Genomic DNA, 17901 nt, shown 5'->3' on the forward strand with positions numbered 1-17901 from the left:
TGACATCCCTAATTAAGAAATCATTTGGCAGTACTGTGCTTTCTTCTCCTTCTCTGTGAAGTGAATTGTGTCCAGAAGTTGAAGACAAGGCTTTATGATTGCTGTTACTTCTGCTAGCAGAGTGGCTGTAATTTAGACCCTTACTGTGGATGATCCTTACATCATTTAAAGATGTAATCCATCTTAAAACTCAATTTTGTCTTACTTCTTTTTTTCTTTTTTTTTTTTAAGAGCTGTATTTTCCTAAGTCATTTCAGTGTTACTTAAACCAGGAGGTTAGCTTGCTGTGTCATTTTGTTCGCTCGAAATTGGATACAGTGTCAGTAGAAACAAACCCTGGGATATGTGCATATTGAACTTGGTTTTGTCCTTCCACACTGGCAGGACAGGATTATTTAGGAAACAATCTGCATCTATTTTAGGAATTATCCAAGAAGTTGTGTATTTCAAGATACAAATTTTCCCATGAGGTAGCTGAATCTAAGGATGTCATGCAGTAACTTTAAATGAAGTTTAGGAATGTCGTGCAGTGATCAACTTATCAGAGACCTGTAACAATTAAGATTTTAGTGCCGCCACAGCCTCATATAATTTCAGGCTTGCAGTCTCTCTTAGCTTAAAAATTTTTTGGTGTGTGTTCAGTGGTGACACTCTTAAGTCCTCCTCCTACGTGTCATGCTTCCTGAAGTAACCACACTGAGAGTATGCATGTATAGACACCTAGTTATACAATGTGCTCTTCTGGCAAAGAAATTGTAGTGGTGTCCTGGGCTGCATTAGGCAAAATACCAGCAGTTGAGAGAGTGGGTCCTGTTCGGAGCTCTCTGGTACGAGAGAGGCAGGGACATACTGGAAATTGCTCAGCAAAGGGTCAGTAAGAATTTGAAGGTACTGAAGCATATGAGGAAAGGCTGAGAGAGCTGGGACTATTCTGCCTGGAGAAGGGAAGGCTCAGGGGGATTTCATCGATGTATATAAATGCCTGAAGTGAGGGTGAAAAAAAGAGGGTGCCATCCTCTTTTCAGTGGTGCCCAGTGACAGGACCAGAGGTAATGGGCACAAACTGAAATGCAAAAGGCTTGCTCTGAAGATCAGGAAACTCTTTATTGTGAGGGTGCCTGAATAGTGACACAGGCTGCCCAGGGAGGTGTGGAGTGTCATTTCTTGGGAGATACTCAGAAAGCTTCCAACCTCATCCATTCTGTGATTGTATGACAAAAAAGTTGCTGTAAGTTGTATTTCACCACTCATTTCACCCACAAATCAAGTATGCACTTCCTTTCTCTCTCTCCCCACCCCCCCCCCCAAATTTCAACACCCAGAGCCAAACCCTTCCTCTTTGTGTAAGACTGCAGGGGCTACTCATATAAGAGATAGGTATTGAAATGTCGTTCTCCTCTAGGCTTCCAAGATTTTGAAATTCTGCTAGCTTTGATGGCTTCTAGTTCTTGTGTTGAAATAGACATTGAGCTCCCTATCCATGTTCTCTTCACTGATCATCATTTTGAAGGGAGCATTATGCCCAGATCCTAAACTCCCCATTTGCCTAAGCTAGATAGTCCTAGCCTTTTTTGTAGATCTTCATATGAAGTACATTCTGTATGAGCATTGTACACAATATGTAAGGTGCAGGTAAACCTCAAACACCCAAGTGTGTTTTTTATCTTTATTTTCTAATAATTTGTAACATTAGAAATGGTTTTGGGTTTTTTTAATCAAGTTGATCTCTCAGTAGAGCTACCTGTTGTAGTTACGAGATTTTATTTAAATAGTAACAGTAACCTCAGTATGTATGAAATGAGGTTTGTTTTTCTTTTGTGGGTTAAGTTATGTAATTTATCTCCTCAAATACTTTTTTGTTAAGTTGAAAGTTAAATGCTACCATTAGAATGGTAACTCTTTAAGATTTTTAAGTAATTAGCAAATACTTGTTTTACAGGAGAATATTAAAAAGTGAGCCACCTTATCCACAAGAAATGAGTGCACTGTCAAAGGATATAATTCAGCGTCTTTTGATGAAAGACCCAAAGAAGAGGCTAGGTTGTGGTCCCACGGATGCTGATGAGATCAAACAACATCCCTTTTTCCAGGTAAAACAAAGCTCCCCAGATACCACTTAGTCTGTGTTAGTGCCTTTGAAACCCAAGTCTAAGGAAATCCTATTGGCTTTATTGCATAATAGTTTAGGGGTGTGTTAATGGCGTGAATAATCTTGGACTGAAATTAGGAAGGGTATCCATGTTCTTATGTATATGGATTTTATGTGTACTACAAGAAGGGTTGGAAAATTTTTTTAATGTATTCTGGCTATTTGTAGCAGCCAGGACATGTTACTTAAACCAGAAGGTCTAAAGGAAAACACCGTTGTTTTTTTAAAGGAAAGTTTGCCACTAATGTTGTTAGTAAAATTTGCATATTGATGAAGTTCACTATTGGATATAAACACCTTATGTATTTTCCTTTTCCTAATTAATTCTTTAGTCTTGTTTAGTAAATTTTAATTCTGTTCAGATTTCAGTGTATTAATATTTGATAAAATTTGATAAACTAAACCTTTCAAATCAGTATTTTCAATGTAATTATTATAACATTCATCATGGGCAATATCTTGGATTTTTAACTTCCAAATTTCTTCCATTCCTTTTCATTTTCCTTCCTCTTAGAAGAGAGTTTGACAAAGCAGAGTTGAACTTTCTTTATTTACTGATTGTTTTGGAAGATACTTTTTTTCCTTATACAAAACTTTTTAATCTTGACTTCATTTCAGTTCCACTCCTATACAATAATAGCACCACTTTCTCATAACTACTGTATCTATGCTTATGTTCTACTTCCAACCATGCCTTTAAGTAAGAATCTGAAGGCATTTTGTTCTCAGGGCTCTGGAGGCTAAGATTAGTAATTAAGTATAGAAATCAGCAATGAAAAACTGAAGATACTGCATGCATGCACCACGGCTTACAAAAATATGTTGTTTCCCAAGAAATGTAAGAGCTGTTTTCGTTTATCTCCACTGTTTGAATTTGTGTTGATTTCTTTTTTGTTTGTTTGTTTGTTTTGGGATTCTGTTTACTATCCAGTGATTATGATACTTCTTGCCTTTATCTAAGCAAATTAGTAGGGCAGAATTTGAATGCTTTTCATCTGCCCGTGGATGATAGCAAATGTTATTTATGACTGTTTCTGAAGAAGTCCCTCTTTCCAATATTTGTTTCTTTTAAATTTTCATTTGATTCAAACTTATTTTACTTTGTTTGGTTTAGAATATGAATTGGGATGATTTAGCTGCCAAAAAAGTACCAGCTCCATTTAAACCAGTAATCAGAGACGAGCTAGATGTCAGTAATTTTGCAGAAGAGTTTACAGAAATGGATCCAACATATTCTCCTGCAGCAACCCCTCAGACTTCAGAAAGAATATTTCAGGTATTGTAAGAACTCACATTAATAAAAAAAAAAAACAAAACAACAAAAAACCAATAAACCCAATAATTTATTGAACAATTGCATGTGTATAGCTAGTTTGTTTTGTTTCTTTTTCCTGCCTTCTAAGTTAATTCCTGGTAACTATGTAATTTACAGTACTAGTTCTCAGGGCCTCATTCAGCAATTGCAAAATGAGAAAGGTGGAAGCAGTCCTACTGCAAACATAAAGTTGCATGTCCTTCATTCCCAGCTGAGTGTCCTACCTGTTGGACTAAAGTCAGGCTGCCCTTTATTGAGTATTCATACCTTAAGAATCTTGTCAGCTTGACTCTCATCAGCTTGGTGTACCAGCTTCAACAGCACCAATGTAGTTTGCCCGTGCCCGCATTATTCTCTAGCTGAGGTATTCCTAGGGAAGTAGGAGCTAACTGCAGAGCTGAAAGATGGTTTTCTGGGTACTGTAGGAGTGCTTCAGTTACTAGACTACTATATCCCTTCGTGGACTGCACAGTCTGGATGTCAAATAGGCAGAAACAGCTTATGTGCAGCCAACTCAATACCAAAGCTGCAGAGGTGAACAGCAGTCTGGATTGCTTTTTCTCCTCCACATCCTTGTACTTTGTTGTTTTTATTGTCTGGGTTTGAGCTGCTTAATACTTCTTAGTGTACAAGAATATAACATCATATTTTGGAATTTGCTAGATTTGTACTAATTCTGACTGTACTGTGCAATGTATGCATGTCATAATATGTTCTTATTCATCCCGCAGTGGTAGTCATAGCTGTTTTTGTTAGTATACCCAAACTGAGCACATCCATTAATATGAAGGTTATTTTGTTTTGCCATTTAAAATGGTTTGATCACAACATAACTATTTCGTGCTTTAAACTAAAGGTGTTCTAGGAAGCTAGCTACTTTGCAGTAGGACTCTTTATCATATTGCAATACAGTTGAAGCTGAGCCATTTTTTTAGCTAATTTACCAGAATTTTTATATTATTATTTTTTTATCTGTTACTGTGGAGGATCATATAACTAATCTCAGAAAGATACTTGTTCACATTGAACAGAATGATAACTTCCACCCATCAAAGATATAGTTACAGTTTCTGTATCGCTATGAAAATTCCAATTTATTTGAAAAAAAAATCTGAAACTTCTAATGCCTCATATGCAGTATCATAGTTTGTGTGCAACAATTTCAAGCCATGTTATTTTCTGATGTTTTAATTTCATAGGGGTACTCTTTCGTTGCACCGTCTATTTTGTTTAAACGCAATGCAGCTACAGTAGATCCTCTTCAGTTTTATGTTGGGGATGAGCGGCCTGGAACTACAACTATTGCCAGAAGTGCTATGATGAAGGTAATAATAATATCAAGAGCTGAGTTGATTTGATTATCTTGGAACTACATATAAATTTCCAAGCAGCAATCACAAGCTAGACTACAGATTACAAAATAGTCATTATTAAATTATCTGTTCTCTGTAATGGCTCCTCAGATGATTGCAGCATGTAATTTGCATGTGGTACTATTAAGATGTAGTTTAAATTTAATCTGAAAAATGAAATGATTATCTAGCTTTCCAGAAGACTGAAGTATAGTAGTAATAGTAATTTGACTTCCGATAGGTCTTACTCAGCCAAACATTTTAGATACCTTTGAAGCTGCTTTAATTATATCAGAATTCCTTCTATGCTGTATTCACCCATAAGCATGGATAGATGTGTGAAGTGTTATAAGAGCACATGCTATTGTGATATCTTCAAAGAAGCACATATTTTTGTGGATAAATGTATGTACAGCCATCTTTGAGCCTGTTTGTCTGAATATTTTGTATTATTAGCTATTGTACTAGTAATGATTTATTTAGTGATTAAGTTTAACATAAGATTTAGTCTGTTAGAATAAATTTTATGTGGTTTATGAAATAGAAGTTAATACTATATTTTATCAAAAAGAGAGCTTTTTTACAATTTTAAATGTAGATAAAAAATTCTCACAAAACTTTACTCTTTGTTTTTGACTGTGTATACTAAAAGTATTCTGCAGAACTAAATACAGACAGTTTCCTAACAGGACTCTCCATTTTATCATCATTATGAACTGGATCTGAAAGAAAAACCACTGGGAGAAGGAAGTTTTTCCATTTGTCGAAAGTGCTTACACAAGAAAACTACTCAAGAGTATGCAGTAAAAATAATTAGCAAAAGGTATAAACATTCTATAACACAATAAAAATATTTTCTTTGTTATTGTCACCCATGGATTAGAAAAATAACTTTTATATTATCTCCTTTTTGTAGAATTTACAGAAACTTTTATTAATCTTATGGCCTTTAAAAGATTCTGAAAGTCTTTCGAAACAAAATGTCATTCTGGTTGGGGAGGACACAAGGAGAAACCTAAAGAGTACTTCTCTGGTTCCTTGTTGTATTCTACCCTAATTTCCCTTAATTTTGCTCCTAACCAGAGTAAGGTATAAGGGCCTCCTGTCTCTAGACGTAAGAGAACAGAAAGTAGGCTTATGCTGGCTTCCTCTCCTAAGCAGCCCAGTTGATTGCCTGGGACATTGCTTTAAAGAAGGATCTGTAGTGTAGGTTACCCCAGATCAAGTTGTGTGTGTGTAAAATGGGATTAGACTATGGAGTTGTAAATTGTGTCTTGTTTCTTGGGTGTCCTGATGGCATCACCACAGTGGAAGAAGCTGACTTGCTTTGTACATGGGGACCATCTGGTCTTCTTCCAAAATAGATACTTCAAGCAGTTTCTGTCCAGAGAAAAATAAAGATAAGGGATTATTTGAGGAGTGGGTGGATTTCTTAGCTTCATTTTGCAGTGTTCATTAGTAAATATGTCCCAGTGTGTTGCAGAATACTGGTAGGGAAGAGAAAGCGTAGATGTTCTGCCTTCAGAATGATAGTTCATGGTGATCTCTTCTCCAGCATAGAGGCTGTACCTCTGTTTTTCCAGACTCTAGAATTAACTGTCCACCAGCCTTAAGCTTTCATCATATGTGTTTTGGATAGGGTAAGTCAAAGAATAAGGCACCTAACTATTGTTGTCTGAGTCTGTTTTCTGAGGTGTGCTATGATTAATGAAGGCCTACTCAAAACGATTAGTGAAGCCTTACAGAGATTCAAATGACTAGACTCTAGCTGTGGGATTCAGTAACTTAAACATAGGCATCTCCATCGTACCATTTTAGCATCTGTTGGTGTCCTCTCTGTCCTCCAGTTCCCATCTGTCTTGTGATTACTGCCTTTGTGTAGATGTCTTCATGGCCGAGGTCTTCCAGGCTCTCCTATGCTTAGGCCACTGAATCCTACTCTAGGTGTGTATTTTGCAGTGAAGTAGTTCACTCTGTAAGATTAATTATGTAGAATTTCACTCATTATAATGAGATCTTAGACACATAGTATTCAGTCGACACGGCATTGGGTATTTCATTCTGGAAATCCCTGCCTTGTGTCTACATTCAAAAGTTTTTTTCTGTGGTGCATGCAGAGCTGCAGACCAGTATCCCCATGTCATCTTAAGCTAATGCATTGTTTCATTTGTGGGTAGCAGTGAGCAAAGTAGTATTGACTTTATCCATAGAACTTTTAAAAATTATGTTGCCAGATGATACAGTTTCTTCTGCTCTTTCTTCTTCATCCTGGTGGACCAGCCTAAATGAAGGTAAAGAAGTGGTCCATATGCAGTAGAGATTTTTAAGCAGCTTTGTTTTGTGGTTTTGGGTTTTGTGTTTTTTTTGTTTGTTTGTTTTTTTAGGATTGCAGGCTGTGAGCAGACTCAGAGCATGTTTATGCAGTATTTAGAGGGAGCAGTAAACCCACACTCTGAATGGCTGGACACAAAGCAGCCTTCAGTAAGAAGCTTTTAAACAGTAAATAATATTGCTCTGAGGACCACTCTAGTAACTCTTTCTAAAAGGAAAAGTATAATAGGTTTCCGGTAACTTCTTTGCCTACAAGTCAGTCAGTCTTTTACTCCTGCCCATCAAAGGTGCCAAAAAAGTGAATCCTACACCTAGGCAAACTTTTCATGATAGTTGAAGTGAAAGCTTGGATCAAGAGTTCCTCTATGGTGCTGCTTTGTTAGTAGTGCTGGACCTGGCTCCGTCCAACAATCTGAGGTGTATCTGTGTGTCTGAAGGCTAATGAAACAGTAAAGTAGCTTGAGTTATTGTTTTAGAGATTCTAAGTTGTTTTTAATGATATTTTCTGTTTAAAAACTGACATGATTAACTATTTATAGAGGGGTAATACTCAGAAAAGTCCATGCAGAAAGGTTGATGCTCATGATGCTGAACCTTTTTCATCTGTTTCCTAGGCCCACCTTCTCCTTATAGTAGTTTAGGGGGAAAAGATTATTTGAATCAGGTTTTTTAATTTCTTGGGGGATGGAGGGATGTGGGGAATGCAACCAAAAATTAAGAACATGTGTGGAGAGAGATTCTATCTGCGTTATCCAGGAGGCCATTCTCTAAGTCACCACTTGATTAGTCTTTCTTAAGGAAAAATTTTGGAAAAAAAAAACATAAAAAAAAATCAGGCATTATTTGCCCGAGATAAATCACCATATTTACTGGGAATCAAAATGTTCTATTTTGTCCTCATTCACATGGGTTTTATAATGTTCACCATGTTAACTTTTTGGCTATAGCTTTCAGTTTTGAAAGAGAATTTGTGGGATGATTTTTGTTGCTCAGCTAGTCTCTTCTTATCTCTTTCATATTGCTACAATGGCCTGTTTAGGGGTTCATTTGTATGACACAGCTCATATGTAGATAATGTTACTCTTTTCTATTAGGAGTTCATAGTTCCCATACAGCATTGGGAGTATTTGCCTCCTATAAGAATGGAAAAGGATTGGTCCAATAATTTGAGTCTTCAAGATAAAGCTGAACTAATAAATACTTGTAGGAACAGAGGTGAACTCAAATTGCCCTAGGCTCAGGGAAAGGTTTGTTTTAAATGGAAGCTATTCTATAATATCATTTCAGCTTTTGCTGCAACAAGTTGCAGTTGCATCAAAAACATTGTTTATTTGGGTGTGGTTTTTAATGTCCTAACTTGCAGGGCTATGTAGAGAGTTTTGCTGAGCTTACTTTGAATATGCTTTTAATTGTGTTTAAGTGGTTGTAATATTAAGAAAATTTGGATTGCAAGTAATTAAAAAAAGAGGAGTAATAATTTGCTCAGTGAAATTTGCCCAGTAAAACTGGTACAAAATGACTGCTCAATTTTTCCAGAATGGAAGCCAACACCCAGAGAGAAATAACAGCTCTGAAACTCTGCGAAGGACACCCGAATGTAGTGAAGTTACATGAAGTTTTTCAGGACCAGGTATTTTGAAGAAACTATAATCAGCACTAGCCAAATACTTTGCCATGTCTTTTCCCAAGAACTTTTAGGAGTTAAGCATACTGTTACAGTGGAGACAATTTTTTTCCTAGGGCTTTTGTCTAGGCAGTATAGAAGATGAAGCAGAAGTTCTACATTCTACATTCTGAAGTCACTCTACCAAATCAATAAAGTATTTGGAAGAATTAGAGTCTTGGATTCTATTTCTGTCCTTGATCTACTTTGTTAATTGTCATACATTATATTCATGGTCTAGTTTCCATACCTGTGAATAGATAATCACCTTCCCTCGTGGATGTCATGAATCTTAAAATAGTATTTGTAAAAATAATTTTTTGTAAAATAATTTGGAAATTTTACATATTAAGATTACATAAATACTTCATTTTTTTCCTTGCATAATAGTAAATTAATGGAGATAACCTTGTAGCTTGCTCACTTACCAAATGTGAAAGTAGTGCCTCTATTTGAAAACATACTGAGATTAGTTTAGGGTTTAAGTCCTTAGTTGTCTTTTTTCTTAGTATAATGCAAGCTCCAGAGCATCTAATAAGCTATAACTTGATTTAACTTAGAGGTTGGTGCTGGTTTGAGCTAGGGGTTTGGACCAGTTGTCCCGCAGAGGTACTTTCCAACCTAAACTACTCTGTGATTCTAGTCTAGATTTTGTTATGGGCTCTCTTGCCTCCCCACATATCCCAGTCTATCCCAGTATGCTATTTATACAAGGCCCAGCAGGGTGCTCATGTGGAGCATGAGAAGATGAAAAAGCTGTACCTTAATCTTTAATGATAAGGAAGCAGTTTTTTACATTTATGTACAATATGAGGCATGTGTAGAACAGGGCACTTTTTTCATTTTCCTTTGAGTAAAATTACTGTACTCAGGAATATCTAAAAAAAAAATGTTCTTCAGATTGCTCTGCAAATGAATAAGCTACTCTCAACCAGCCTAACTATTGTATTTTTAGTTGCTCTTGGTAGTTCCCAGATGGTATCTTCCAGATTAATCATGCACAATATTCTGAAGACTGAAACAGCTCTAAATTTTCTGGTTTGACATTTCTGTGGTTTGTCTTTAAAAAATATATATTCAATTTTTAACCTGCTCCAATATCAGTCTGATCAAATTTTACATTAGTAATCCACTCATAGAGTTGCAGTCTCTTCTGATGAGTCACAAGAAGTTTTCTAGCAGAGAAAAGTCTTTTTATCCTTCCTGACTTTCCTGTTGGCTATTCCCAAAACATGAAGAAAATTTGCATGAGAGGGTATCTTACAAGCATTACTAGCAATGTGACTAGGAGGCACTTCGTTCTTTTGCCACTTTCTGTCTGCATAGCTCGGCTTGTGTTCTTTGATACCTAAATACTGTGCACCTCCTGTTCCTGACTGTTTCTTTTGATTTCATTCTTTGACCCTTCCCAGAACTTTTTTTTCTTTGCTTGAAGTATTACTTTTGTTACTGTCATTCTGGAGAAAGAAATATAGAACCCATCCCATGCCTATATCCATTACCTTTTGAGAATGCTAATAACTTCACTTTCCTATCCTGAGAAGTCTGCCTTTTGCTTAATAGCAAGACATTTGAATTGCAGTTGATTATGTGCCATAATCAAGGAAGTCACTGATTATTGATTGTCTTGAAAAGAGGAACCATCTAAACAATCATTACTTTTTTAATTAAAAAAATACTCTTTCATGCTTGGGAAGATATATGTTGTGATTCTGATAATAGAGTCGCTTTGGCTACTTCTCTGTAGGGGATGAAATCAGAAGAGATTCTAGATAATCTTTGAATTCACAGTAAATGTTTCATAGTGCTTTTAAAGCATTTGGTAACATTTAAAGTCTTAACTCTTTATGCATGTTGATAGAAATTTATCCCTATATCTGAACAGGTTTAAACAGCAGAATTTTTTTGTTGCTTTTTTTTTTTTCTAGCTTTGTTGTCCAAAAGGAAGGCATTTTGTCTCCCTTATCCAAACTTATGCTTTTACATGGTGGCATTGCATTTTTGTAAATAAGTATGGGTGGACATGGGAAAGACATCAACATTATTCAGTCTCAGTGAGACTGATGGGGAAAATGTCATCTGAGATTCAATTTGGTGCCGCTTACTGGCCTTATGAATTACTATGAGCAGCAGTTTTATATCTTCAAACTTTAAGAACCTATCAGAATAGCATTTAGCTCCTGAATGAATGTTGGTTTGTAATGTTAAATTTCTAATACACCTTTTTTTTTCTTCATTGTTTCAGCTTCACACATTTCTAGTAATGGAATTGCTGAAGGGAGGAGAACTGCTTGAGCGTATTCAGAAAAAGAAACATTTCAGTGAGACTGAAGCGAGTCATATTATGCGCAGACTTGTTTCAGCAGTGAGCCATATGCATGATGTAGGAGTAGTCCATAGAGATCTGAAACCCGAGGTATAGTGACTTGCATATATACATGTATATATTCAGACATTACGTTATTAAATATCTGGAATGTGATGTTATTTTTTTTCCTGCAGTTGTAATTAGTTTTTTCTACTTCTGTATTTTTAATAAAACGTTAATCGCTTTTATTTAGAAAAATGTCTACAGAATTTGCTGTTAACAGGTAAAAGCAGCTGTTAGGAGTTAATTTTTCACTTTAAGCAGTTTACACCGTAACTTTTTCAGAGACATTCTTTGCCTATTTGGGGACAGTTTTTAATAGTGGTAAATATGTATTTATTATACGAAATGGCTCACAAGCAGAGTTATGTTGCTTGGGTACTTCGCCTGTACATTTCCCCCTTTTCTTTGATCTTGATTCCCTCAGTAGAGCTTCTTTTGGAGGTAGCTGCAACACCCTTGTACTGTCTTCTGTCTCAGACAAATGCAAAATGAACCACAAATTAACACAGCCAACTAATCGAAAAGTAGGATTTGAATTTAGTGAGTTTAGTGGTTTCCCAAAAGATACAATCATTTAATACGTAATTTTCAGTAGTTTCTTGTTCTGGTATTTTTCTTGTGCAGCAACAGCTTGCCTTCCAGGCAATTCATTTTCCTATATTAAGGCTGACCATTGGCTTCGTTCTTCTTCCTGCAGCCCATATTTGCTTTTCCTATGACAATAATGGGCCTCGATATGTGTTAATTATCTTTAGCCCACAAATAGTATAGTTTGATGTTAGTTCATCCAATAAGGATGTTGTACTGGTGATTACATACCTCAGGAAATAGCTGCTGCTTTTGTATTTGGAGTTTAAAATGATCCACCATTCTTACCAATGTTTTATGCTTTTGTACCATACCTTCTGGTATATTACAAACTTATTTCCTTTATCATAATCCCAGCTCAACAGATGAAGAAGTCTGCTAGGTATTGGTATTATAACTGTTGTATATATAACTCTTTTCCAGAATTAGTCCAAAATACGTGTTTGAAAACAAATCTGTAGTGGAGTCTCTGCACTAAATAAACAATTAAATGAAGAGGGGCTATTGTCAAATTCTAATGTGCTAATTAAAAATGTGATTCTTGGAAAACGTTTTTCTGCTGACAGCATCAAGGAAAGAAAACAGCTTTTGAAACTGATTATTTAAAGGACAAAACCCAGAAATCCTTTCTCTCTTCTATTCTCATCATTCTAGCCTTATTACCATCTTGAATGTAAAGGCCAGATTCTGTAAAGCAGAGCTTTGGATGCATGGCAAATTAGGCAGTCTTCAATTCTACATCATGTTCAAGAACAGAAGTCTGGGAAGTCCAAGTAATGAAGGGTTAGCAAACAGCTTGCAGAATACATTGCCTTCACAAAGTTGGACTTAAACAGCTTTTCTCCTTCCTGCCTGTTGTTTTGAAAGTTGCTATTTTAGGTTTGCACATGAACTTGGTATGGGATATGCAGGCTTCCCAATATAGATGTGGTTAGTGCACCTTTCTGTAAAAGAAAAAAAAAATACTAGGAAATTGTTTCTTTTCTAGCAATTTCAGTCAGATTTGTTTGATGTTCAGCTTTGACATCTAATGTGATACTGGTAAGTCTGTTTTAAAAAATATAGCTGGTCAGATGTAGCTAAGGATGAGGTGCTTTTTTAATTGCATGAACTGAATGGAAGGCTTTTGTGATCTAAGCAATAGTCATTAGATCACGTATTTGCTCTGCAAAACAGAGGAAAAAGTACTGGATAGAAAATAGATAATTTAGTGTGGTTTTTGTATAACACTGTGTGTTTACCTGATAAATGAAGTATTCTGAAGATGGCTTAGAACATTTGGACTGTACCTTTCTTTCTGTACATAAGCAGTTTCGTTTTTGTCTTAAGAAAGAATCATGTCTTAAGAAAGGTCCTTTGAATGTCACTGCGGTTATTTACTTGTTGGCTTTATAACCAAAAAAACCCCCCAACAATTGTATTAATTGGCTGTCCTCACTGTATTAATATTTCTACTGAAATCTGGCTTCCTTCAGATCCATTTTGCACAACATTCTAATACAGAAAACTGACTTTTCTAATAGTGCATTAATGTATAAGAGCAGTACAGAATGCAAGATTTTGTAGCTATTCTGTTTTATCCATAATAAATGCTCTCAGGTTGTCCTTACTGATCTGCTTGCAGTCTAGCAATCATTTTTCTTTCCCCCTTCTTAATGAATTTGAAATTAGTAATTCATTTTTTGTATTACAAAATTACATAGGCTATAGGATTTCTAATATAGTGACTTTTTCTGGCGTTACATAGGTTAAACAGCAAAGGCAACAAAAAATAATTTGCTCTCTTTCTCTCAGAAGTTCAAGGGGGGAGTAGAAATATTTTATAATTCATCTTGACCTCAGCAAGTTCTCTTAAAACTTCGCTTTGCTCTTTTATCATTGTCTTTTTATCATTGTCTTTTTATCATGACAAAAATAAATACGCAGGGGAAAAGACAAACAGATTGCCTCAAATCTTCTTCCAAACTGACAACAACTTGTCTCTCTTCAAGCCCGAGATGCCACATTCCAGTCTGTGAAGTTGGAATTCTCGGGGACTACTGTATCTAAGTTTCTTTACCTTGGTGTAAAGAGTAGGCCACTGGTTAGAGGTTGGACTGCTATGTGACCTTCAGTGCTTGAACTTTCCAGTCTGCCATCTTTCACTTTCAAATTTTTCTCTTGTGTTACTGTGCCCATAGCAATATGGCTACAATGTGTTACTACTTGAGGACCAAAGACTATTTGGTTGCAAGACAAGACATGTAACAAGAGTTTCACATGCAAGGAAGCTGTCGTTTGGAACATGCCAGAAGGAAGCAGAAGTTTAAGAAAATATACTTTGAGGAAGAAGGCGATTCTCCACTTATGTTGATGTCTTTTGCTTTTTCCTTGTCAGTGTTCCCCAGATGATTTCCTTATTGTTCTTTGCGGAATACCCATTTTCATTAATAATCTCAGACAGAACTAACCCGACTTGCAGATTTTCAGGAGGCAGATAAACACATCACATTTTCTTACATGCCAGAGTACCGTTATTCGTACTTCTCCATTATTTCCCCCCAGTGTCTCTCAGTTCCCCTTTTCCCTAGATAGATTTCTGCAGCATTAAATGTGGAGGAAAAAATAACTATTTAAGTATTCTAACCAATTTTCTACCTGATGCTGGTATTTACTTTGTCTTTGCTTTACAGAATTTGTTATTTACGGATGAAACTGATAATTCAGAGATAAAAATAATTGACTTTGGCTTTGCTCGTTTAAAACCACCTGATAATCAGCCTCTTAAGACTCCTTGTTTTACTCTTCATTATGCTGCCCCAGAGCTCTTGAATCACAATGGTTATGACGAGTCCTGTGATCTGTGGAGTTTGGGGGTCATTTTGGTGAGTGATTGAGGTTTTCAGTTGTAACTTCATTTTATGTATTTAGTTTTTGTTAAAATGCAAAGGACTTGACATAATTTCAGCGTTGAATTGTATAGATGATATTTCAAGTCAGGTGAAAATACTGCTGCACAAATAAAACATTCCAGAGACTGATGTTTTCTAGGAATGGAGATGTTTTTTCCTAAGCAGTAAGTTAAATTCAGCATTTCTGGGAATGGAAAAAGTACTTGATACAATCTGGTTCTTAAAAAGAGATGATCTTGTTAGAAGATCTTGCAGGCATCCATCTTCATACAGATTCATTTCAGAGAAGGAATCAACCTGTGCTCTGATTTACAGAAAACTAATTTCAGTAGGTATAAACTGGATAGAAATACCATCGTGTTTTGTAGATATTTTCATGAAACATGAATTTTTGTTTGGTTTTTCTTTGTTCTAACAAGGACTCCAGAGAAAGTCTTGCATACTTTAAGTTTTCCATAGCCTTCAAAGATACACTAGTGGAAGTTTTATTGTGTAGCAGTGGTGATGCATACAGAAGTTTTCCATATTTAGTAATAAGACTGTCAACAAATATACTGTGTTTGTTAATACTACTTTTGTTCTTATGACAGTATACAATGCTATCAGGACAGGTACCATTTCAGTCTCAAGACAAAAGTTTAACATGTACCAGTGCATTGGAAATTATGAAGAAAATTAAAAAGGGAGAATTTTCCTTTGAAGGAGAAGCTTGGAAAAATGTTTCTGAAGAGGCTAAAGAGTTAATCCAAGGTACGTATTCACAAATATTTAATGTACCTTATGTTCTTATCTCAAAAGATAAAATTTAGAGAATCATACATATCTGTCAGTGTCTAACCTGACAGAATAGTATCCGTAGCTTAAGCTATGTACTGAGCCCTAATTCAAGTTATGAATAAAGGTGGACACATCAGAATGGCACTACAACTTGCTTGTACACATAGCAGAGAGCTTTTTAAGGTAGTGAGATGCTGAAGGAAGGTGTGTGGGGTTAAAAGTAGCCAAAGAGTTTCAGAAAAAGTGAAGTCACTCTTTTAAAATGTATTTAAAAGCAGATTTCTTCTTTTATGTTACAGTTGCTTTGTAAAAACACCAAGTTCTGAGATGTTTTAAAAGCTGAGCTTTTGCAGAAAATGAATGTATTACTATCACTTTTACTCTGGCTGGTTTTGAATGCATGTACCACAACTGCTGTATTTCTGAGCTGCTTCATTCACATTTGCTGTGCTTTGATTTCCCCATAGCTTTTGAGCATCTAATTATATTTTCAGCATGAGATAGGCACCAGTCCTTATTTAACTAAGGTTGAGTTCTGAATTTCTTTAGAAGCAGGCTTGTAAGTAATTTTTCTGGCAAAAAGGTAGGCATTTCAACATTGAGTCTACCCTCTTGAACTAAATCCTAGGGAGGTTTTAAGAGAAGAAATTATTGGTAGTTCTGAGTTAATGTGAAGATATGCGAATTATCAAACAATTAAATAGCAGTTTCTTGTATTTAATGATTCTTCTGGAGAGAATGACAGTATAACATGGTGCGAGCCTTACCTAGGATATATGTTAGCATACCTAAGATAAATAATGTCATTATTTACTTACCAAAACAATACATGAGATTTTCTTAAAAAATAATCTAACTTTCTATTAAGAGAAAATAAATAGCTCACAGTTTAAGAGAATGTAATATATTTCTATTAGGACTTCTAACAGTGGATCCAAACAAAAGAATAAAAATGTCCAGCCTGAGATATAACGAATGGCTTCAGGATGGCAGCCAGCTGTCGTCCAACCCTCTGATGACTCCTGATAACTTAGGCTCCTCAGGAGCTGCAGTGCACACTTATGTCAAAGCCACTTTTCATGTAAGTTCTGAGAAATCTTTTTGTCACGTGCTAAGTTTTGTAATGTGTTAATGTAGATTTTTTTCGTACGTTTTCTCCTAATTAAAAATATATATTTGTGCTTATAATTCAGTGGTTGCTTACAGCTGCAATTTTTTCTGCAATATCTAACATCTATGATTAAGTAGAGTGAAAACATGAATGATGAGGCAAGAATATATTTCTTGAAGAGGTTTATATTACTGGGGGTTTAGGGATAGAGACATGGCTGTTCATGAAGTAGGTATTGTAAATATTCTGTTTCTTAGAGAAATATTTTAAAAGGTCTTCAAACTTAGGGAAAAAAATAGAGTCTTCCTGTTTAACTTGATTATTTGACTTTTTGTCCTTATGCTTACAAAATTGAGGTAAAATTTCTGGAACATACCTAGTTCATGTTTTTAAAATCATGGATACTTTTTTTTTAATGGAATTGCTAGTCTACCATTGTATATTTATTAAAAGTGTTTGAACTGAAATTGTGTTATACAAACATAATGTTGATTCTCAAGTTCCCTTCTGCAGAGAGTAAACAGTAATTGAGCAAATTCATGCTGAAATACTTGCAGATGTTTATTACCAAGAAGAGAAAAAGAAAATAATTGTTACTTGGAGAGGTCCTGGTAATGCACCATAATTTGGGATGAAGGAAAACCAGTGAAGTTTAACAAAGTATAGTTCCTGAAAATGTATTTCTAAATAGATTTAAGGCTTAATAAAAAATACTTCTAAATTAAAAAGAATAAGAAAACAACAATTAAAAACAACAAGATGATAATGTCAATTAATAATGTATTGGCACTTGAATACTTCTAAAGGCTAGCAAAGTTATTGTTAAAAGTTATTCATAGAGATCCTTCAAGAGATTACAGTTTATCTTATGACTTACCATAGAACATTCATAATAAACTACAAGCCATAAAATGTCTTACACCTTTTGGAAAGCTTAGAATTACCTTTTATTTTTAAACAGGCCTTTAACAAGTACAAAAGGGAAGGATTTTGTCTTCAGAATGTTGACAAGGCACCTCTTGCAAAGAGAAGGAAAATGAAAAAAACAAGTACAAGCACAGAGACACGTAGCAGCTCCAGTGAAAGTTCACATTCTTCTTCCTCTCATTCTCATGGTAAAACTACACCTACAAAGACACTGCAGCCAGCAAACCCCACAGACAGCAATAACCCAGAAACCATCTTCCAGTTCTCTGACTGAAAAGCAGAGAACACCCTGTCTTGAAGATTTAAGTGGTCATAAACTTGGTAGTTTATTATAAACCTATATTGTCTTCTCCCACCCAACCTCCCTGTGGTTTGCAGGCTACATTAATGTCTGTTGCTTTAAAAATATATTTCAGTCATTTTTTA

The 17901-nt window shown here is 35.5% G+C and overlaps 1 protein-coding gene across 7 annotated transcripts in view; it reads left to right on the forward strand.

The window, feature by feature from the left end:
- Nucleotides 1-17901, forward strand: part of RPS6KA5 (ribosomal protein S6 kinase A5) — a 69369-nt gene extending 51468 nt beyond the window's left edge. For all 7 annotated transcript variants that reach the window (XM_061359914.1, XM_061359915.1, XM_061359916.1 and 4 more), the window contains 10 exons: nt 1940-2090; nt 3264-3425; nt 4664-4789; nt 5506-5639; nt 8684-8777; nt 11056-11226; nt 14442-14633; nt 15251-15410; nt 16355-16518; nt 17510-17901. In XM_061359914.1, coding sequence (XP_061215898.1) covers nt 1940-2090; nt 3264-3425; nt 4664-4789; nt 5506-5639; nt 8684-8777; nt 11056-11226; nt 14442-14633; nt 15251-15410; nt 16355-16518; nt 17510-17749 — 1594 coding nt within the window. In that variant the 3' untranslated portion in view covers nt 17750-17901. The remainder of the gene's footprint in view (nt 1-1939; nt 2091-3263; nt 3426-4663; nt 4790-5505; nt 5640-8683; nt 8778-11055; nt 11227-14441; nt 14634-15250; nt 15411-16354; nt 16519-17509) is intronic.

Source organism: Neopsephotus bourkii, unplaced genomic scaffold (genome assembly GCF_033783945.1).
Source record: "Neopsephotus bourkii isolate Nb327-2 ecotype Australia unplaced genomic scaffold, CSIRO-AGI_Nbou_v1 NB_998, whole genome shotgun sequence".
Lineage (NCBI taxonomy): Eukaryota > Metazoa > Chordata > Aves > Psittaciformes > Psittacidae > Neopsephotus > Neopsephotus bourkii.